Genomic DNA, 22,948 nt, shown 5'->3' on the forward strand with positions numbered 1-22,948 from the left:
GAGAAAAATATCATATGATGATGATAAGAAGAATCTTCATAATTTTGGACCCAATTGTTACATCTTACTTTGGGAACAAATTTGTCCAACAGCAGGAAAAAAAAAAACATTTTTGTTGCCATGGTAGTAAATTCCTTCCCAGAAGGAATGTACTTCCTTCTGGGAAGGAAGTTCATTCTATTTTGTATCATACACTAGGTATCCACAGGAAAATGAATTCTCTGAATAGTCCCAACATGTTAGTCAATAGTATATTACAGGGCTAGCAATATAACGATTTTTTTCTTGCTTTAAATTTTGTGCAGAGCAAAAATATCTTCCTTATGGCGGACTTCTGCATTCAACAAAAATAATTACTACAGTTACAATACTGATGTACAAAGTGTACAAAACATTTACATTTCTTTTTCTTTATATGATTGCTACTGGGATTTTCCATTGTCCTAAAGGTAAGTCAATATTTATGGCCCATTTGTTTTGACTCTATTTGCATCAAGCTCCCAACATTTTCCTGCCTGGTAGCACAACCCATTAATCCACTCATAGCATTAACATGTCTCTGTTTGCGTATTCCTGCCTGGGCATGTTGTTCCACCATTTTCAGGAGGTGGGTTTGTACACTGTCTTGTGCGGCTTCTAGATCCCCCTTGACAAGCTGCCCATGGAGTCCAGCAACTCCAGCTACCTTGAACTGGATAACCTGTAACACAGTACACCGTGATTAGCAACTTTCATGTAAAACCAGTTTCAGATTTGTTCAATATGTAGAGTAAAACAAAAAAAATCAAACCCATTCCAGTTTATGGATGAACTTGGACATTACTGGCAATTATTAATAAGTAAGAATACCAGCAGCATTATATAGCTTTGCAACACATATATTTCTGGAATTGCTGTAGCTGTCACTTACTAAGTTCTGAAAAGTTGGACCATCCTTGATCTAAAAGACACTTATTCCAGAACTAATGCTATTGTATGTTAATCAAGACCAACAATCTTTTGATGTAAGTATGTAGGGAGAGTTCTGTTGAACCAGGCAAGGTTTCTCCTAATCCAGTAGCCATCTTCCTCTAGGAATTCATTAGTGGGATATGAGGGTGGAACTAAGGATGGTAACTTATCTTACCATAGGTCCCATTATTTGACATATATTCCATCAAGGCCATAAGACAAGATTGCCTTATCCTGCTTTAAAAAACCAGTATAACAGCCTGTAAAATGAACGGGAACTGGGCAAATTCACAGCATAATAACAATATAACTCCTTTTCTGATTGTTACAGAGAAGCAGCCAGAAGAGAGACCTAAGACTGTTGCACATTGCATGAATCATGTGTTGCCTGCAATAGTCACAATCATAAAAAGGTATAGAATATTTTCTCTTGTCTGTCAGCCCCTCCTCCTTCCCAAAAAAAAACCCTTAAAGCTGTTTGAAGTTTCAACTTTAAACTGCAATGGGTGGGGAAAAAATAGACTGTTTTAAGAGTTCTTTGTAAGACCTACCTGTTAATCTTCATTTTTATCTGTATTCATTGGAATGACAAATTTATTAGGACTGCATCGACATGATCTCAATGAACTCAAAGACAACATCACAGCAGCTGTTGTTTTTAGAACAGGGCCTCTCAACTGCAACAACTTTAAGATGTGTGGACTTCAATTCCCATCATGCTGGCTGAGGAATTCTGGAAGTCTACACATCTTAAAGTTATTGAGATTGGGAAATCCTACTTTAGGCATTAGACAATATATTGCCTTGTATCCAAGCATTTTAAATGGGGCAGGCATTCTAAAGTGCTATCTACTGCATTATTTTCTGTGGAAGCTTTTCTTGTGGGGTATTTATTTGATTCACATACTACCTGTCAGCTACTCTATATTTTAATTTTTCCTCAGACCAAAAAAACTGGATTGTAAATTGGGCTGAGCCTGGCTCAGAATCACAGTAATCCTCAATGTTTGCAACTGAACTATAACCCAGGTATATACATGTGCTTTAATCCAATGCCTTAAGCACTATACCACTCTAGCTATAGCTACTTTTATTTTTGTGCTTTTACTCTTTACATACTGTACATAGAATATGCAATTTAGCTCTCTTCTCTGCAACCTAGAGAATGTTGACTGTGGTTGAATGTAAGTACTGTACTAAAAGTTCCCAAATAAATGCTGGTTTTTATGGTGGCACAACCACCATAAATGTATGCATTAGATAGCAGTAAGACATCTTTCCCATTACCTTTCATGGATTGGAAAAAATGTAGGCAAGCAATTACTGACAACAGGAGAACATCAGGTTCTGCTATATATCTATATAATGGGTCTTTGAGAGTACAATGTGTATGAGAGAGAGTATGAGAGATTCCAGATCTATATCAAAGAATTATCTGGAGAACTTGAGGTTGAAGTGACTGACCTGACACAATCCCATACGGAATTAAGTATTACCCATATCCACTAGAATAAATCAATTTAACTACACTTAAATTTGCATAGGGTTAAGCTGCGAGCCTTGGACATCCCCATTAATATTTATCGGGGGCTTTCCTTGGCTCTGCCCTTGAGTCTCTGATATGATTTATGCTCCTGCAGTAAGCTACTTCTACAACGTCTTTAGTTAACACTTCAGACTGACTTGAAATGCCAATCTGATTCCTGGATAAAGCTCCTTTGATAGCCTGGCATACAAGGTGATCCAAGATATTGAAGGTAAATGTTGTTTACAGCCTACTGATCTCAGGAGGTCTCGTTTAACAATGTTTTCTCAAAAGTCTTACCTTTCCTCTTTGTCTCTCCACAGTCAGGACCTAGGTAGCCTTGCTTACACTCACAAACACAGGTAGCTCCCAGCAGGATTGGTTCACCGTTGTTCTTACAGGGACCACAACGGCAGGTATTGAATTCCATTAAATACTGATCTAAAGCCCTTTTCAAGTTTCTCTTCTTGGTTTCCAAATTACCAAGGTTTGTCCTGGACAATAATTCATGTAAGGGCTGCAGCTGAAGAAAAAGAGAAAAAGGAAAACTATTTTTATATTGTGGTTGTTTGGGGTGTTACCTCAACCTTGGGAAAGTTGAAATACAATGCACAGAAAGTACCAGGATATCTTGGGAAAGGGCCATTTGTAAACCAATAAAATTAAATGGTTCAGGTACAGATTGGATGGAATGGCAAAATACTTATTTTGATAATCATCTTGATAGATTATTCCAAGATATGAATGGCCCCGTCTGGCTTTTCAAGGATTGTCTCTCAATTTTCTCCTCCTTCGTTTAAACAGCTATATACATTTTTTTAAAAAATCCCGAGAAGCTGCATAAAATCTAAGTTGTGTTATTCTTATAGAGAATGGAGGAAAGGATGATGATATTCTATAAAGGAGATCATCTTTAAAAGGATCTCAGGAAAGGATTTCTCCAAGTTTCTCTATAAAGCTGCTAGATGACCTGGAAGATATTGAGCAGGACAAAGGGGGCGGCATTAATAGTAGCACCAAAGGCCTTCTGGTGGTTTTAAGAACTGACATTTTTGTGACTTCAAGTCATTGTGACTACAGAGATTTGTAGAGCACTTCTAGTCATTAAGTGTGGAAGCAAAGACATCAAGCAACATGTCATGAGGTCTTTTGTCTCTCCCTGAGAGCAGCCATAAGTTCATTAAAAATGGGTTTCTCATCTGTATCCAGTTTGATTTCCCAAATCAAGTGACTTCCTGGAACTATAAAAATGTGAAGTCTCTATTTATACCAGTATACCAGTTGCACCCTTCTGAATCTTTCAGAAAGAAGGAATGAATCATTCTGTTTCTGCAGCTTTCCCCAATCTGGTGACTTCTGATTCAAGGTTGGCTAAGATTGCTGCCTTATTTTCTGGAAAATAGGTATAAATAACTATATACAAATATCATATTGAAAGAGTTCAGAATGATCTAATTTCTCAGGCTGTAAAATCTGAGGGAGAGATTGCTCCACTATTTGCTCTCTTTGCTGCTTACAGGGCAAACAGACAAGATGAGTTATCCCAACAAATGAAAGTACCACTTGCAAATCAAAGGAAAAACCAAGTCTACGAAAAGCAAGATTGTTGCATTATAATATGAAATATGGATTTTCCCCCTCGTCCCAAAAATCTTAAATATAATTATTTATCTAACCATTATACAAATAGTTATGTTGGATCAGACTCTGTTTTTACTGTAGCTACCCAGACAACTTTGGGAAACCGAGAAGTTGAAGATGAAAACAATAGGTCTCTTCTGATCAGATGTGTCTTCCACTGATGTCTGGAGACAATATTAGGTTTTCATGGCCAATAATCATTGCTAATCTTATTATACACAATGAGCATCTGTAATACACAGCCATTTACATCTGTGGAAGCAATGTCCTGGCTGCAATACAAAATCTTATCTCTTCTCTACCTGAATTTCTCCCCACTCAACATCTTCAGTGGGAGAACTTTCCCCAACTATTTTTATGACAGCAGGAGGGAAATATCTCACAAGACATTTTCCCCACGCTCTGCATTATTTTAAAAATGCTTATTATATTCCTTTCTCGGCCTGCCATTTTTCCTGAGCTAAAAGCATAAACCTTGCAACTGCTTGCCCTAAGGTGCTGTTCTAGTCCCCTTTATCATTTTGATCATCTTTTTCTACAGCATTTTTTTTCTCTATTTTTGTTATATCTTGTTATAACAGAACTATATGCAGCATGCCCGATGAAGTTGGCTTCTCTCATTGATTTGTATAATAGGCATTGCACTGCCATCAGTTTTAATTTTATACTTCTAAAATTTTGCATTATTTGCAGTTTGCATTCTTTTCCCTGCTATAATCGGCTTTGAAAAGTCTGTGCAAATGAAAAAACAAGATATATGTGTGCACTGAATAAACTTGTACATATTTTAATCTTGTATTTCATATTTTAAATTTCATGTCGTACAGTATGTTTAATTTTAATTGTGATGCTATTGATCATTTTCCCAACTATTTAAAGTTGTGTTTTCATCTAAGCTTGATACTGAATAAGGACAATTTGTCATTACCATCTAAAGGTTTCTCAACCACCACCACCTCCGTCACCAATGCCCAATTTCTCAATACAGACAACAGTTCTTGATTTTTCTGTCTCTCTATTCCAATTGTTAACTAAACCTGACCCTACTGAGCTTCTAAACAGCTCTGCCATCTGCCAAGACTTTCTAATTGTTACCCAATATGGAATTTGCCTTTTACATAGCAGCTACATGCTGGATAAATATTTTCACAGAGTGACAGTTTGCAAGTTCAAGAACCTTTTCCATCAATCATTGGCCGAGATCAAAATGGGCTGTTGGAGACTGCAAAGAAGGTGGGCTCTGAAATTTAAATTCAGTGGATCTCTCAAGAATATCTGGGCTGCAAACATTCCTGCTGAGCCCCAGATGACAATAAAAACATACAGGAACCTCTAATTCTTCGCTACTTTTTATTGGTAGCTTGAAGCTCTGCAGCCCAATGCACAGGAGCAACGCAGTGTGGAAAGACGGATCAAGTGACAGAAATACAAATAGCATGGAGGGCTGTCAGGAATGCTGAGATAGGTGCAGGGCAGTCTGTTTACAGAGGTTTCCTGTAATTCAAGGGGTTGAGAGGATTGCTGCATAAGAGATCCTCCACGGCCTTGAAAAAAATAAGGGTGTTTTAAAACAATATTTACAGAAGACACTTTAGCAAACAACAGTATGTCAAATGGAAAGGACATTCAAGTGGAAGTTAGTAATTACTGGATGTCTGAATCTACTCAAAACCCATAAGCACTTGATGTTCCTGAAGCTGTCTTTGAAGGGTTAAGGACTAAATGCCGGGCAAACAGATTCAGTCAGAATTCATGGAAATGTCTCCACCCAAGATGGGAAAGCTGGACTGGCTTCAATTAAATAGGAAAATAAAGGAAATGGGGTTTAGCATTACCTAAAATCAGCACTTTCCAGATGTGTTGGGTTTACAACCAGTGGTGAGACTCAAATAATTTAATAACCGGTTCTATGCCCTAATGATTTTTTCCAACAACCAGTTCACCAAACCAGTGCACCATTTCGGGAGAACCGGCTGTTAACTTTCTGAACAATTTGGTGAACTAGTTGTTGGAAGAAATCATTAGGGTAGAAAACAGGTTGTTAAATTATTAGAATTCCACCACTGCACCAAACTGCTAAGAAAGCTAGCAACCGGTTCTCCCAAAGTAGTGCGAACTGGCAGAATTCCACCACTGATTATAGCTAAACTCCAGAATTTACAGGACAGTGAGAATTTTGCAGTTCTAAACATCTGAATCTGCCAGAATTGGGGACTTGAATTATACAGTCATCCAGAAAAAGTGAATTGCATAAAGGTTTTCCTCAAGGAACTGGCAATTAGAGGATGTTCTGAATTCCCTTTCCTTTCTCTTATTATTCCTGAGCTGCTCAGGTTTCTATTGTATAAGATAGTTGGCTATGTAGGTTTTTGAATAAATAAAATCTCTCTCTAACAGCGAATGTGAAAGACAGGAATATCTCTCTGCTACAGCACATATATATTCGTGCCTTTAAAAAAAATCTAGGGAGAAAAGCAGCTAGAGGGGACAGCAAGATATATTCAGAGCATAAATTCTGAATACTTTATATTCAAGCTAAAACGAATGGTAGCTTAGGGTGATAAACTCCAGGGGAAGAAACAACATTGGTTAAGAGCCTGGTATATCATTTCAAATGTTGTTAAATGGCGTCTTCTTCCAAACGTACAAAGTAACAACCAGCCTGTCCCCTGAACAGATGCATAACAACATCGTTCTAGGAACTTTCGCCTGACAGGTTTAATTTCTTGGATGTCTAGTTGCAGCCATTTAATCATGCAGGTGTATCATCTTTTTTCCACAAATGGCATTCCACGTTAGAAAATATCCAGCATACAATTGTGCCATAAGAAAAGGTAACACTGAGAAATGACAACTTCAGAAGCCCCAGCAAAAAATAAATTGGCAGCCAGGAGTACCAATTTATTAGGTTGAAAACCATGCTGATATTAAGGCAGATGTCTAGCTGGATCCTCAACTTCAAGCATGTGAATAATAAGTTTGACTTATTATTTGTAATATTGTTACTGCAAACCATGGAATTAAGTTTATTCCAATACATTTCTAGGCTTTATAACTTTATCCTATATATTTGATAGATGTCCCACAGTTATTTTTGGGATTAAAACTGGAGATAACCCTTACTATTATGTCAAAAAACAAAAATGCATTTTTATTGCTTTAAAGACCGATTACATTATGAGTTCTAGATAGTGTGTATAATGGGCTTCAGTAGGCAAGAACAGACCTGCACACATACAATAGCTTTTATTGACTCAAAATTGGAACTGTGGAACAACAGGCAAATTCCTGTAATTTATACTCTGGGCCAGTGGTGGGTTTCAAAAATTGTTTGAACCTACTCTGTGGGTGTGGCCTCCTTTGTGGGAGTGGCTTGCCACCCATGTGACCGGATGGGAGTGGCTTGCCACCCATGTGACCGGATATGAAGATGCCGACGACACTTGTCAGAACCACCTTAAATTACCTCACACACTGCACTGGCATGCATAAGAATATGATGTAAACTTGTTTTTTAAAAAGCATCTTTGGTTTGCATTAAAGCAACTTCAACACACACTATGTTCTGATTGCACCACAAACGCAGTAGTCATCCTTACCTTTCACAGAGGCCCTGAGTTTTATAAATATGAGCATGATAGTGTAGAATAATCATATCCAAGGACCAATGGTGGGTTTCAAAATTTTTTAGACCCTCTTCTGTAGGTGTGGCCTGCTTTCCGGGTCCACTGGTGGAACCTCTTCTAACCGGTTCGGTAGATTTGACGAACCGGTTCTACCAAATAGGTGCAAACTGGTAGGAACCCACCTCTGCTCTGGGCCCACAGGGCCTTAACCAATCACAATACTTGAAAAAGCCCACCCAAATATGAATTTTCTAAGTTTCCCTCTAAAACAGTTGCAGTTAACAGTTAAATTCATCTAAAGGTTGGTTTCACTTTAGCAGGGCTTAACACAACTATATATAGTCAATACATAACACTAGATACCAGCAAAGTTTCAAGGATTTTACACATTTTTACTCTACCGTTTTATGTATTTCATGGTGAACTAGAAATCTAGTATCCTTATTCTCTTTTGAATGATAGCATATTTGAACATGGGAAGGTCACACCCACTTCAGCTCCGCACAGCAAAAAACATTGTGATATGTCACAATGCATCATGTGACACAATCGAGTTTGACACCTGTGGTCTAAGTGCTATTGCTATATAATGAACTGATGTTATACTTGCAGCCATGGATGAGGATACAGCAACCCAGCAAACAAATCATTTCATTTGGTTAGCTTAGAGAAGCCTTAGTTGCATTGCTTGGCAACCAAATACATGGAATTCTCTCCTTCTGGACAAAACTAGAGTCCTATTATATTTCTTGGAGATCTAATCCTGCTGCTAGATGCAAAGGAGAGCCAGAAAAGTTTTTTTTTATGGCTCCTTTTATTTTTGGGGGATAATATGTCCACAATTGATTGCATTTTAAACTATCTGTATGGGGTGTACAATCTAGTGACCACCATTTTCTTCAGCACCTTCTTGCCCCACATCTGCTCCAAATGTCTTTGTCAACTAGGGAAACAATTAGAAGGATCCATTAAGGCAGTTGACTGTTTCCATCTCTGTAGCTATTTTTCATCTTAGACAGGATATCTAAACTGCCTGGTAGTAAATGCTTCACAGCAGGATTAATCATATCAGGACCTAGGTTAAAAAATACAATTCATTCTTCCTTGTTGAAGAATAACAATGCTCAATTTCCTAAAATGAGTGCTTCTATTCCCACCTTTCTTTTGTTGCCACAGTGCAATAAACATAAACTTAAATATTAAGAATGCAAGTCCTCTTCTTACCTCTCCCTTACTTTGAAAGTCTTTTTTTTGGCCTCTTATTTTTAAAAAACAAAACAAACATTTGTATCCTTGTGAAACGGAGAGAAGGTCAGCGTATCTACAGCCCATTACATTTAAGCTTGTTCTAAGATGGAATCACTATCAAAATATAAAATGATCTGCTCCAGTACACTTTCAATCCTTTACAAATGCAGCATTCCTACACGTGAAAGCAAAGGCTTACCTCAAAATCAATAATGGTGGGATTAAGTTTTAATGACCTCCCCCAGTAGCGGTATGCTATGGAGCTCCTATTTTCCAGGATTCTGGCAATGGATGAGGCATCTCCACCTTCTACCCGGGGAATAATATCTTCTATGGCTGACTTATTTTCAGAGCCATCTGGAAAGTTGAACAGTTGAAAAAAATTAGATTTCATTTCTATGATTTCCCTAATTCTACAGACACTCATTAATTGAAGTAACTTAAAAGGGGATAAGAATTACAAGAATTTGGAATATTGTGCTATTCATCTACAGTATAATATATAATCATAGTATGCACAGCATTTGTCAACATAGATGTTAAAACTGCATCATAACATTGACCTCCTTCTTGTGAATTCAAAATATATATTTTCCTGTTATTGTTCCTTCCCCTTTAATTTGCCATCCATCGTTATGAATGAAATCAATTGATGGCAAGAAATTAACAAAACATAGAATGAATCCTATGACATTCAAGACTTTGAAGACATTCCTATATACGTCCTAGTCATTTTGTGACCAAGACTACCATATGCCCCTCATAAACATTTTCTTCTCCTTTGAAATAATCCTTAATTTCTAAAACAAATTGTGTTTTATCAAATAGAATAAGGGCCGGCAGCAAGAGAATGCAGCACGCTGTGTCTGTTTTGCACTGTGAAGAATAATTTCTAGTGCCTGAGTCCCCTTATGGAAACAAAGACATTTTAAATACAAGAGTGAAGAAGTCTATTTCCTACCTTCGCTCATGCCTCCTTTTGTGCCACATTGATTGAAGTTCACCTTGGCATCTATTTCCAGAGTTTCTTGAAATGGAAAGCTTAAGCCAATCGATGCCCCAAAACAGCTATTTACATAATCCTTTTTAACTTCTATAGTAAAGGAAGAAATCATGAATATCATTAGCATGTTTATTCCCATGGATAATTGATGAACCTTCATATCTTAATTACCAACAGAAGCACAGTAAGAACGTCCTTATTTGCATTTCAACATTTTTTCACTGGTCATTGTCTAAAACAATGTCTGCCAAGGGTACATCAAAAAACCAAGATGGCAGGCAGAGCCATGTGATAAAAGCCCTGCTCTTTTCCACAGGCAACACAATATTAAAAAGGGTGGGAATTCACCCTCATGTTGCAACACACACAAACTAAGCTGAGACTTTAAATGCATTCCAGATGGTTTTTTGTTGGTTTTTTTACTCCATCTCTGGCAGCTGGTATCTGGAAAGCTATTGACAGTGAGGAAGAGAATTCAAGTCTGCTTTTAAAAAAAAAAATATAAATTACATTTCCATAATTGCCACTGTGTAAGCCATATATGGGTTTTGAGAAACAAGAATGTCTGAGAAGAAATGTGTAAAAATAACTGAAATTACATATTTTTTTAAAAAAATGATAATTTGAGATAATTTACCTGCATTAGATTCACTGGAGAAGATCCTAATGCTGGGAAAGATTGAGGGCAAAAGAAGAAGGGGACGACAGAGAATGAGGTGGCTGGATGGAGTCACCGAAGCAGTAGGTGTGAATTAAATGGACTCCGGGGGATGGTAGAGGACAGGAAGGCCTGGAGGAACGTTGTCCATGGAGTCATGATGGGTCAGACATGACTTTGCAACTAACAACAAACTACATCAGCTTATATTCAATTATGCTGCTGTTCCTACAAGCAAAGGCATAGCCAAGATTCTTTTCATATTTTTGGTCCTTCAAGTAACAGAGGAAATGTGCATGAAATTTCTTTGGCTTGCCCTCATAACTGGAAAGGCTGCTATATTTTGGAAAAAAATGGGAAACTATTCTGAAGAATTTCTCTATTCTTTCTTAAAGGAATCAAACTTTTTTAAAGCTTCTACATATTGTAAACCTAAAAAAAACCTAACTATCTCTGCTGTAAGGAATCTATTCATTAAAGCTAAAACAGACTCTAGAAGGGACCCTCAAACCAGCACCATTGGAAGCTTGGAAAGGTTGGATATTTTTTTAATGAACAGCAAGAACATACTTTGGTGGATCGAGGTTCTAGACCACCTTTCAAATCATTTTCTTTTTTAAAATGTACTTTTATTGTTTTTGCATTTAAAATAGTGCACACAGCGAAGCCATACAATCACAGTATATACACATAATCTCATCCATTAACTGTCAGCCTACTTAATACATTATCTATCCTTCTATCCAATCACATTATTTACAATTCATTTTCTAACCCTTCTAAACGTGTTTTTAAATAGAAAATATTCCCTTGTTTCCCAGTATTTCCCAGCTACAACCTATCTCCTTTCACTTTTCACTAGTAAAAATGCCTTGAGGAGCAGCGAGTACAGCTATGTCAGAGGTGGGCTGCTACAGGTTCACCGAGGTTTGAAAGAATGCATAGCTAACATTATGGCCGGTTCGGAGAACCAAATCCCACCCTGTTAAATCCCCTAGAAGGATGAGGCAGGAGGCGTCTGAGGCAAGTTAACACAACTTTTTATTCATAGAACAGTAACAAGCCAGAACAGCTATAGACAGGGACCTCCTCCCTGCTTGACAGCTATTTATATGGAGCTGTCAAGCAGGGAGGCCAATAGCCACGCGTTTGACAGCCCGCGCTCAGCCATGGCGCGCTGGAGCCAATCAGGCGCGCCTGGCTGTTGCCGTGCTGTCATTTGTAAGACGAGGACTAAACACCTCTTCCCACCCAGAGAGGGTGCATGCGCCGGAAGTGGCACATGGGTACTCCTGTAAGTAGGCAGGCGGGTGGGCAGCGGACACACCCAGAATACCTCAGTTGAAGAGGCGGCGCTGGAGAGGTAAGACGTCCCTGATGGCAGCTGGCCTCAGTGTGGCGGAAGGAGTGGAGGCCTCTGGAGGGTGGCGGCGCCTCAGTTGATCCAGGTGGCGGCGCTACTCGCTGCCATTGGGTAGGTGGACCCTATAGGAACAGGGGCTGGTTATTTCAGTGATGGTGGCAGGCACCCACAGAGGGTCCCCTGTGTAATTCCTGGCCCATACCAAATCTCCCAGGCCAAAAGACCGGGAGGGGTTCCCCAGGTTGCCAGGCTGAGTCCCTGAATAGAGGAGGTGAAGTCTACTCAGGGTGGTCCGCAGGCGCCGACCCATCAACAGCTCCGCAGGGCTTTGCCGCGTGAGGGGGCAAGGAGTAGAGTGCTGAGCCATCAGGTAAGCATCCACCCTTGCCTGCCTGTTGCCACCGTCCAAGCGGCCCAAAGCCTCCTTGGCCAAGCGGACCGCTCTCTCCGCCCAGCCATTGCTGCCCGGGTGGTAAGGGGCGACCGGCACGTGGTGGATCCCTTGGGCAGCCAGGAAGGCCTGGAAGACCGTGGAAGAAAATTGCAACCCGTGTGTGGCGAACATATTCTCTGCGGTGGTGGAGTGCATAAGCACCAACTCCACCCAGCGAGAGTAGGCATCCACGGCGACCAGGAATACCTGGCCATGGAAAGGACCCACGAAATCGAGATGAAGGCGAGACCAGGGCCCGCGAGGCAGCTCCCGCTCCCTGGAGGAGGCAGAGGGGGGTGCAGGACGGGACACCTGGCAGGGCACACACCTCCCCACCCAGGCCTCTATCTCGTCATCCAAACAGGGCCACCAAACGTAACTCCGGGCCAGAGCCTTCATGTGTGCGACCCCGGGTGGTCTGCATGGAGACGGTCGAGGACCTGGGAGCAGAGGGAGGGAGGGATGACCACCTGGTCACCCCATAGCAGGCAACCACAGTGGAGGGACAGTTCCAGCTGACGTGTCTTAAAGGGGTGGAACTCTGGAGAGACACCCCCTGTAGGCCAGCCCCTCAGGACCCATGCCATGATCTGAGAGAGGACAGGGTTAGCTTTGGAGTGGGCAGCCATATAAGTGGCTGATAGAGGAAGGTCCAACTCAGCAATGGAGAGGATCGAAAGACATGGGACTGGCTGGGGGTCAGAGCAGGGCAGAGGGCAGTGGCTGAGGGCAGCGGCATGCCCCAGCTGCTTGCCAGGACAGTATCTCAGCGTGTACGAGTATGCTGCGAGAAACTCTGTCCAGCGGGTCATCCTGGGGGACAGGATGGGAAAGGTCGGCCTGTCACTGGCCAAAAGCCCAAGGAGCAGCTTGTGGTCAGTGTAGAGCGTAAAGGGCCAACCATACAAGTAATCAAGGTGCTACTTACTACCCATAAAGCCCTTCATGGTAATGGATCTGGGTACTTGAGAGACCGCCTCCTGCCAATTACCTCCCTGCGACCTATTAGATCGCATAGATTAGGCCTCCTCCGAGTTCCATCTGCCAGTCAGTGTCGACTGGCAACCACACGGAGGAGAGCCTTTTCAGTAGTAGCTCTGACCCTTTGGAACGATCTCCCCGTGGAGATTCGTACCCTCACCACCGTCCAGACCTTCCACACAGCCCTCAATCCTGGCTATCCCGTCAGGCCTGGGGATAAAGATCGTAATCTGTCCCCACCCGAATGATGAATGAATGTTGTGTATTACTTTTATTCATGTATTGTTTCATGTTTACTGTTTTGTACCCCCTTCCCTATATTTTGTAAGCCGCCCTGAGTCCCCTCAGGGAAAAGGGTGGCCTATAAATAATAATAAAACTCTAAAAAACTCTAAACTCTAATCATCGAACTTTTAAATCCCGGACACCGCAGCCAAAGCCTCCTTGTCGATCTGGCTATAGTTCCTCTCGGCAGAGGAAAGTGTCCGGGAATAGAAAGCAATGGAGCCTCCGAGCCATTGGGAAGGATATGGTTCAGGACCGCCCCCAAGCCCACAGAGGAGGCATCACAAGCCAACGTCAGAGGGATCTTGTCGTTATACTACACTAAGACTGCCTCAGACATCAGCATGGCTTTGACAGCCACGAACGCATGTGCCTCGTGGCTGCCCCAGCACCAGCCCGTGGATTGGTCGAGCAACCGATGCAGCAGCTCAGCTAGTGACGCCTTGTGAGGGAGGAACGGCAAATAGAAATTTAAAAGGCCGAGGAACACTTGCAGCTCTGCCTTGGAGGTGGGTGCAGGGGTATTCTTGATGGCCACTACTTTCGAGGGGGTGGGGTGAATTCCCTGGGCGTCAATCATGAAGCCCAGGAATTCCACCTTAGGCACAGCAAAGGAGCACTTGCTGAGCTTTAATTTAAGACCCGCGCCCCTGAAACGTGGAGGACCTTCCGTAATACTTCGATGAGCCCTGAGTGGCTGGTAGCAGCGATCAGGACATCATCGAAGTACGGGACAACGCCAGGGAGCCCATGGAGCAGTCGCTCCATGAGGCTCTGGAAGATCCCCGGGGCAACAGAGATGCCGAATTGGAGGTGGTGACAGCGGAAAGCCCCATGGTGGGTGATGATGGTCTGGGCAGCTGCTGCATCATCATCCACCGGGAGCTGCTGGTAGGCCTGCACCATATCCAGTTTGGCAAAGGTGCAGCCCCACTCCAAGGAATGGAGCAGGTGCTGCACCACAGGGACTGGATAGGGGTTTGCCTGGAGGCCAAGGTTGATGGTCGACTTACAGTCAGCGCATATCCTGATGGACCTGTTGGCCTTGACGGGGACCACTATTGGGGTCTCCCATCATGAGTGGTTGACGGGCTCCAGGATCCCCTACACCAACAACTTATCAAGTTTGGCATCAACCTTGGGCCTCAAGGCAAAAGGCACCCTGTGGGCCTTCAGCCTGATAAAGGCAACCTGGGGGTCTAGGTTGAGGGAGATAGGGGTCCCCTTATACCTTCCCAGCTCACCATTGAAGACATCGGCGTAGTCTGCCAGGACACTCGCGATGCCAGGGGATGTGTCCGCCACAAAATGCACCCCAGAGAGGGAGAAGCCCAATGGGGTGAACCAGTCCAGGCCCAAGAGAGCTGGCAGCGGCTTCTGAACCACCAATACCTGCAGATAGCATTTCCCCCCGTACTCCACCCGCACCCCATAGCAGCCAGGCAGGGTAGGAATCTGAGTCCCCTGGTAGTCTCTAAGCACAGTGTCTGGAGGAGACAGCTGCGCTTTTTTGGACGCCCGGGCAAAGACGAGTGAAGGTGGCCCATGACAGCAGGGACCGGGAGGACCCCGAGTCCACCTCCATGAGGCAGGGTGACCCTTCGATGCAGACAGTGACAGTAATATTTTTGGTGGCGGCCGTGGCCCGGCTGACCGACTCTGCAGGGGTGGCAGGGAGGTTTTCCTCTAAGGCGAAACAGTCATCACGGTGTTTCTACTGACGGCGGGGCTGCTGGCTTCTATGTGGTGCAGGACGACCATAGGCTGATAGAGGCGGCTCAGCTTGCGAGGGAGGCGGCAGGGTGGCCCGGCAGACTTGCGCCAGGTGCCCTTTCTTGCCACAACGGTGGCACATCGAAGCTTTAAAGGGGCACGATGCTCTGGCATGATTGCCTGCACAGCCAAGGCAGGCGGCGGCTGCCGCAGTGGCTCAGACTTGAGGAGGCTGTTGTCGCCGAGGAATGGCTCAGAGGTGATCGACCTGGTCCTCATCGTCTGGATCCAGCAATGGGGCCAGCTCATCGATCAGGCAGGCTCGTGGAAAAGGCAATGGAGGCATGTATCTTGCCATCAACAGTTGATTGTTCTGAGAGTTCCGCAGCCCTAGCCTCATCGACCGCCTGAGGCAGGGTAATGTCTGCCTTGGCTAGCAGTCACCGCTTGAGATGAATGTCCTTTACCCCACACACAAGTTGCTCCACCAAGTTGTTCTCCAGATCAAGGAATTCGCACTGGATGGCGGCAACTCGGAGCGATTGGGGGAATTGGCTGATAGATTCAGATTCCTTCTGCACGCACTGGCAGAAGGCGTAGCGCCAGGTAATCTTTGAGGGAGTTGGGGCATAGTGATTTTTTAGCCCCTCCATAAGTTCATCCCAGCTTAGCTCAGAAACCAGTCTCGGGCTGCGAAGGAACAGGCCGTCCCGAACATCTCGGGGCCGCAGGCACCGAGGAAGAAGCTGCACTTCCGAGCCTGCGAATACCCCTGCTGGTTGTTAGCTATGAGAAAGCACTCAAAGTGCTCCAGGAATGCAGCCCACGATTCGCTGGCAGTTCCGAACGGAACGAATGGAGGAATTGCGGCCATAGCTAGACGATGTTAGATCTTCCGGCAGCATGGAGAGCCTAACAAAATATGCTTGTCTGTCGCTGTAGGTTGTAGCTCAGAGCTTGTCGCCAGTGTTAAATCCCCTAGAAGGATGAGGCAGGAGGCATCTGAGGTAAGTTAATACAACCTTTTATTCACAGAACAGTAACAAGCCAGAACAGTGGTAGACAGGGACCTCCTCCCTGCTTGACAGCTATTTATATGGAGCTGTCAAGCAGGGAGGCCAATAATCACGCGTTTGACAGCCCGCGCTCAGCCATGGCACACCAGAACCAATCAGGCATGCCTGGCTGTTGCCGTGCTGTCATTTGTAAGAGCGAGAACTAAACACACCCCTGGCTTGCCCCACTCATCCCTCCCACCCCGCCCCTCTCTAGAATCTCCACATGGCCCATTTTGGATGCGAGGTAAGTGCAGGGCCCATGTGAAGGTTCAGGGAGGAGTAAACATAGGCCTCCCGGAAGGCCTTCAATGCCCAGGGAAGGCAGTTTTCGCCTTCCCAGAGGCTTGAAGAAAGCCTCTGGAGGCTGGGTAAGATGAAAATGCCCGTCCCCCTGCCATGGTGCAGGAGGCTGACTCCTTACATATATTGTAATTGCAACTTGTTAGAAACATAGTAATACCAAAGGTATTATAAATGCATAAATTTTTCTTAACTTGCTACTTTCAGAGGTAAATTTGTAATATAACATTTTTCTATAGTATCAGATTAAGGAAGACAGAAACCATGATAGGTTTCTCCTGTAGAATCTTGCCTATTATTTTCTTTTAGACCAAAAGTATTATTTATGAAATTTTAGGAAATTTGATTCAGTGTTTTAATAATTTATTTAACAGACACCAGATTGATCTCTTTTAAAAAAAAAATCTTTCTCAGTGAGGAAAATCCACATTTGTGTTTTGGTAAGTTTGCATTTGTACATAATAGTCAGCTAGTTTTCATTTTAACCATGGTTTGCTGAACAAACCAAGAGCAGATGACTAATGCCTCATTTATTTCCTCAATTTCTTCTACTGGTACCCAGAAGATACAAAGTGGAGTACAAGAACGAAAGATAAATTGGAATTCTGGCATTTAGGTTAAAACAAACCATAGTTTCATTTAGCCAGGATTCATAAATCAATGACCACATTCGGCCTTTGTGAGCAAAATAAAGCAGTATTTCTTTATTGGGCTTGGCTTGCACACTATGCTGCCTTCTCTGTTGTGGTTTAGTATATTATTGTATCAGTGTTGCTTCATGTAATTAGGGAACAAAGTTTAATGTTTCCTAATTAGCTGACACTCTCGATAAAGCTATGACTCGGACTGTACTTTGCCATATCTAATAGAACAAAGCCTCCCAGCTGCTGAATTTATATTCATTTGCTGCCAACTGACAGAATATTAATAAATCCATAGTATTGTTTGTATTTAACTACTCCACCACTGTTTAACAACACACCTGGGTGAAATCTATTTACTTTAAACAAAAAGAAATGATTAGTTCTTTTCTCAGTGTTTCAACAATATATTCTAGTAGCTCTTAAGTAATTAGTTGCAGCAAAGGCCTGTCAATACAATTTGCTATTGGTAGTCATGAGAGGGTTGCTCCTACTTTGATCAATGGTATGTAGTAGATGTCATAAAACGATGATCATACAAAATATATTGGCAGTGCAGGAAAAGAGAAAACAAGATTACTTATTGTCTTATTGTAATTCCAGGGGGCTAAATATGGTACACAAATTAGATGGATTTCTGCTTTTAATTTTTGAATTAATAATAGTGTGAGAAAGTCTCTTTCTGTTGTATAATTAGAAATCACAAACAAATGGCATTGCTCCTCTGTGAAACCGTACAAGAATAATGATTTGGTCTGAAAGAAAGAAAAATCAAAGATAATCTTTGTGCAACTCCCAAGAATTCATAACTATATTTGTTTCCATTCTTTCATTGTTTCAGGTGGAGAAACCCTCCTTCAGAATGAATTTCCATCTCTTTTTTTGCTGATATATTTGCAGAATTCAGAGAACACTACCAAATTAAAGAAAATTAGAGTGTATGTAAGTAAGAATGTATGTAGCAGTCTATGTAGAGAGTGAGTGTGAGAGTGAGTGTGTGTGTGTGTGTATGTGTGTGTGTGTGTGTGAGAGAGAGAGAGAGAGAGAGGGGGGGGGGAGAGGGAGGGAGAGGTAGAGAGAGAATGAATTGGAATGGGTACCAACACAGCACCTGCTTTTGAGCAATTGATTTTTTATCAGAAGCAATAGCAATAGCACTTAGACTTATATATCGGTTCATAATGCTTTACAGACCTCTCTAAGCAGTTTACAGAGTCAGCCTATTGCCCCCAACAATCTGGGTCCTCATTTTACCAACCTTGGAAGGATGGAAGGCTGAGTCAACCTTGAGCCAGTGAGACCTGAATTGCCAAACTGCAGGCAGCCAGTGAGCAGCAGAAGTAGCCTGCAGTACTGCACTCTAACTACTGCGCCACCATGGATAAATGTAGGTAGCTAACTTTTAGACTTAGTCCAAAGTCTAATACATACAAAACATGCATATTTTGCTTCGTTCTCTCTTTTTCTTCTCCCATACAATTCTTCTACCCAAAAAAGCCTTAAAAGGCCTCCACAAAAAATAACGAAAACAATTGTCAATAAAATAAATGAAACAAAACAAGCAATAAAATCACTAATACTAAAATACAGTGTTGTCTGCATACACCTTGATATATATGAATTGAAACAAGTATTTTTAAAAATATAACAGCTTAGTCAGGAGGTCAAAAAACTTAATATGTCCACAAGAAATACCTGTCCATCTGTCCCTCTAGTCCAGGGGTCTCCAACCTTGGCAACTTTAAGACTTGTTGACTTCAACTCCCAGAATTCCTCAGCCAGGTTTGCTTTGAAGTCTACAAGTCTTAAAGTTGCCAAGGTTGGAGATCCCTACTCTAGTCGATCTACATACTTCCCTATCTTTCTAGTTATTTTGATTACACATTTAGTTTATTAAACATATACTGATTGTATATAAATTCCTACAGTAACTGATATATAAACAATTGCTTTGAGAGATGGGTGACATATAAATGTGATAATAAATAAAAATACCATAGAATGTCTGTAATGAGATTAAAGATCTACATGAACCAGCCAACTGCTTGTGTTGCATTGTAGAAAACTTTTATGTCTAATTTTAATTGCATCACATCCATGAAGAAGCTTGTAAGATACTATAACATAACATAAAAACTAAAAACAAGTGTTATTGAACCAGACCAGTGACTCAGTTAGATCTCCAATTTTTGTCACTTCCTATACCCGTGATGGCGAACCTATGGCACACATGCCAGAGGTGGCACTCTGAGCCCCCTCTGCTGGCACGCACGCCGTCACCCCAGATCAGATCTCTATGGTGTTTCTTTCATGAGCTTCTGTTTCCCTGCAAATGATGAAACAGAAGCTCACGAAAGAAAAAGATCTTACCTCACTGGGTTGGGATGCCCCACCTCCCGCCGGCCAGCTGATCTTTGGGTCTCTGTTGCACATGCACACAGGTCCGTGCATGCGGATGCGGGTCTGTAAGTCCATGCATGTGCACGTTCATTAAGGTCTGCACATGCGGGCACAGGTTCGCGCATGCAAGCATTCGCACATGCACAACGCACCTTTCAATATGGGCATGCAGGAGCATTTTGGGCACTCGGTGTCTAAAAGGTTCACCATCACTGGTCTATTACTCTAGTGTAAGAATTTGGGACACCATGCACAGCAGGGGTCAGTAAGACCAATGCAGACCTACCTGATCTCATGATGCTTTTGAAAGCTACCTTACCTCCATAGCTCAGCAACTCCTAGCTTCCTGTAGCTACTAAACATCTTACAAATCCTTTATTCCTGAGTTCAGAAGGCATGCTAAAGTAATTCTGCTGCCTGAGGCAAAGGACAATAGCAAGAGCACTTAGACTTATATACCTCTCCATAGTGTTTTGCAGCGCTCTCTAATAGGTTTACAGAGTTAGCATCTTGCCCCCAACAATCTGGCTCCTCATTTTATCAATTTTAGAAGAATGGAAGGCTGAGTCAGTCTTGAACTGGCCAGAATTGAACTCCTGGCTGTGGGCAGAGTTTGCCTGCAATACTGCATTCTAATTACTGTGCCACCAGGGCTCATGGTGCCAATATGGCACACTGAAGACAACTCACAATAAGTCTTACTGACAAGAAAGTTAATCTTGGAGAGAAAAAGCTCTTTTTGTCCTTGAAGGAGTAAACCAGCAGAAGCCTAAACTTGCATACTAGGTTCATTACAACATGCCTCTACTTTTAAACATCATTTGTCAATCAACGTGCTTGCCAAGGCAAAGATAGCCAAACTACCCCTTAAGAGTATATTTCTGCCTTTGCTTCATTGAGTCATCCATGCTTGATAGTGATTGCATCCATCATCAGCATTTTCAGAAGAAGGGAAACAAGCCCATAATTCTAGAGAAACATTTGCTTTCAGACACTGCGAGCAGCACTAAAGCAAAAGGTTGCTCCTCCTGACTCAACAAGGCACTTAACTATAGCACTCATTTGATAAATGTGTCTCTCTTTTTATAGTCTACTACTGTGGGTGAAAATTATACAAGTATCTTACATAAAAGCAAAAAATATTTTTCTCCCGGGGCGCATTTTTTTGTTGTCTGTTTTAGGATTCCCGCTTCCTTCCTCCTTCCACGGGGCCCATCTTCTTGTATAAATCACACCCCATCTGAAAGGCAGGGAGCAAAATGTAAAATAAATAAAGGACTGGCTCTGTGGAGATGTTGCTGGCTGATGTATTCTTCTTCTTTTGACAGCCTGGCTTTCTGCCGCTTTGAAAGGCACGTTAGTCTCTCTGTTGGTCACTTTTTGGGACCAGGAGAGACACATGCTTGCAAGTATTAAGGTCCACTGAATCCACAGTCTGACTGGATGGACGCTATTCACTATTGCAAGCTCTGCACTTATTTTATTTTTTTTATAAAGTTTTTTTGAACAAACACAAACAGGCAAAACACACACAAAAAAACAGAAAACCATCTTCCATTACAAATTGTAGAAAGTGTGTCGATTAGTTACAAAAACTTCCAGGCATCCCTTCCACAGTCATCACCTACAATTCATATCAAATCATATATTTTAAATCAAGTATATTTATATATATATATTACTATCATCATACCTCAAGCTTCATTTGACTATAATTGTTTTTACGTCCTTTTATATCAAATATTCCTAATTTAAAGCAAAACCACATAATGGCATTCCATTAGCTCTTCCCAGTATCATCCAGTAACATTACATCTTTATAACATGTTCTAAATAAAATTGGTGATATTTAATAACAAAGTTTCTAAACCTCCTTTCGTAGTCACCATTTGCAATGTATATCAAATTTCCTCTTATAAAATCAATAAATATAGATATAGATATAGATGATATAGATATAGATATAGATATAGATATAGATATAGATATAGATATAGATATAGATATAGATATAGATATAGATATAGATATAGATATAGATATAGATATAGATATAGATATAGATATAGATATAGATATAGATATAGATATAGATATAGATATAGATATAGATATAGATATAGATATAGATATAAATATAAATATAAGTGTGTGTGTGTGTGTGTGTGTGTGTGTGTGTGTTTTATTTGTGCTGATAAATAAATAAAGGGAGACTAGTGTAGATCTATTTCAAGCTATTTATCTCTCATCAGCTAGCCATACCCTTACTGGGATTCGAACCTGTGCTGTATTGCATCTTAGGCAAACGTCTTAGCCATTATGCCACAGGTCTCCTCCTTATCAGCTGAAGCCAGGGAAGAAGGTATATATTTAGTGTCACAACCCCTGGTAAGCCCCAATTATGGGAGGAAGCTAACTGCTTCCATCATCTGTCAATCGGCTCATCACAAGAGTCCATCACGACAGAAACCCAATATTTTTACTGTTGCTTTTGTTATATTTGTGCAGGCTACAATACTCATTTAAATGCCTTTCCCCACTTCTGCTCAGAAAAGCTCTCCAGCCATCCTTGAGTCTGTAGAAAAGTATACAGACAGGACAGTGTGACTTATGACGGTCCTTGCACTTATGACCATCATAACATCCTCATGATCCAAATTTGGGTGCTCTGCGTGTCTTTGCAACAGTGCAGCATCCCAGGGTCATGTGATCGACATTTGCAACCTTTCTAGTTGGCTTCTGACAAGCGAAGTCAGATTCACTTAAACTTAGAGTGCATGATTTATTTAACAACTGTGGTGAAAAAAGGCATAAAATTGTGATCAGAAATCAAGGACAGCAGGGGTGTCAAACTGGCACCCCATGGAGCAGATGCGTGACGCACAGGCCACACCCACTCCAGTTCGGCGAATGGGAAAAATATCACGAAATGTCACATGACAGCAAAGTGATGCTGTGAGTTTGATACCCATGCTCTACATGCTTTATGTAGAAAAGATGCCGACTTCATTCCTGGATAACTCAGTTCAAACCAAGAAAGCTGAGGCTTAGATATAAGTCAGTGGTGGGATACAACTGGTACGCCCCAGTACGGGCAAACCAGTGCCTGCTGGGAGCACCAG

General features: G+C 41.9%; 1 protein-coding gene across 1 annotated transcript in view; it reads right to left on the reverse strand.

Annotated features, from left to right (window-relative positions):
- Positions 1 to 548: 548 nt before the first annotated feature.
- C8A (complement C8 alpha chain) overlaps positions 549 to 22,948 on the reverse strand; it is a 45,498-nt gene continuing 23,098 nt past the window's right edge. The window contains exons 8-11 of the mRNA XM_087719610.1: positions 9,953 to 10,084; positions 9,191 to 9,348; positions 2,777 to 2,999; positions 549 to 700 (exon numbers count right to left, since the gene is read on the reverse strand). Of these exons, the coding sequence (XP_087575736.1) occupies positions 549 to 700; positions 2,777 to 2,999; positions 9,191 to 9,348; positions 9,953 to 10,084 (665 nt within the window). The remainder of the gene's footprint in view (positions 701 to 2,776; positions 3,000 to 9,190; positions 9,349 to 9,952; positions 10,085 to 22,948) is intronic.

The sequence above is a fragment of the Thamnophis sirtalis genome, unplaced genomic scaffold (genome assembly GCF_051295495.1).
Source record: "Thamnophis sirtalis isolate CommonGarterSnake01/CBP01778 unplaced genomic scaffold, rThaSir2_p1.2 scaffold_7, whole genome shotgun sequence".
NCBI lineage: Eukaryota > Metazoa > Chordata > Lepidosauria > Squamata > Natricidae > Thamnophis > Thamnophis sirtalis.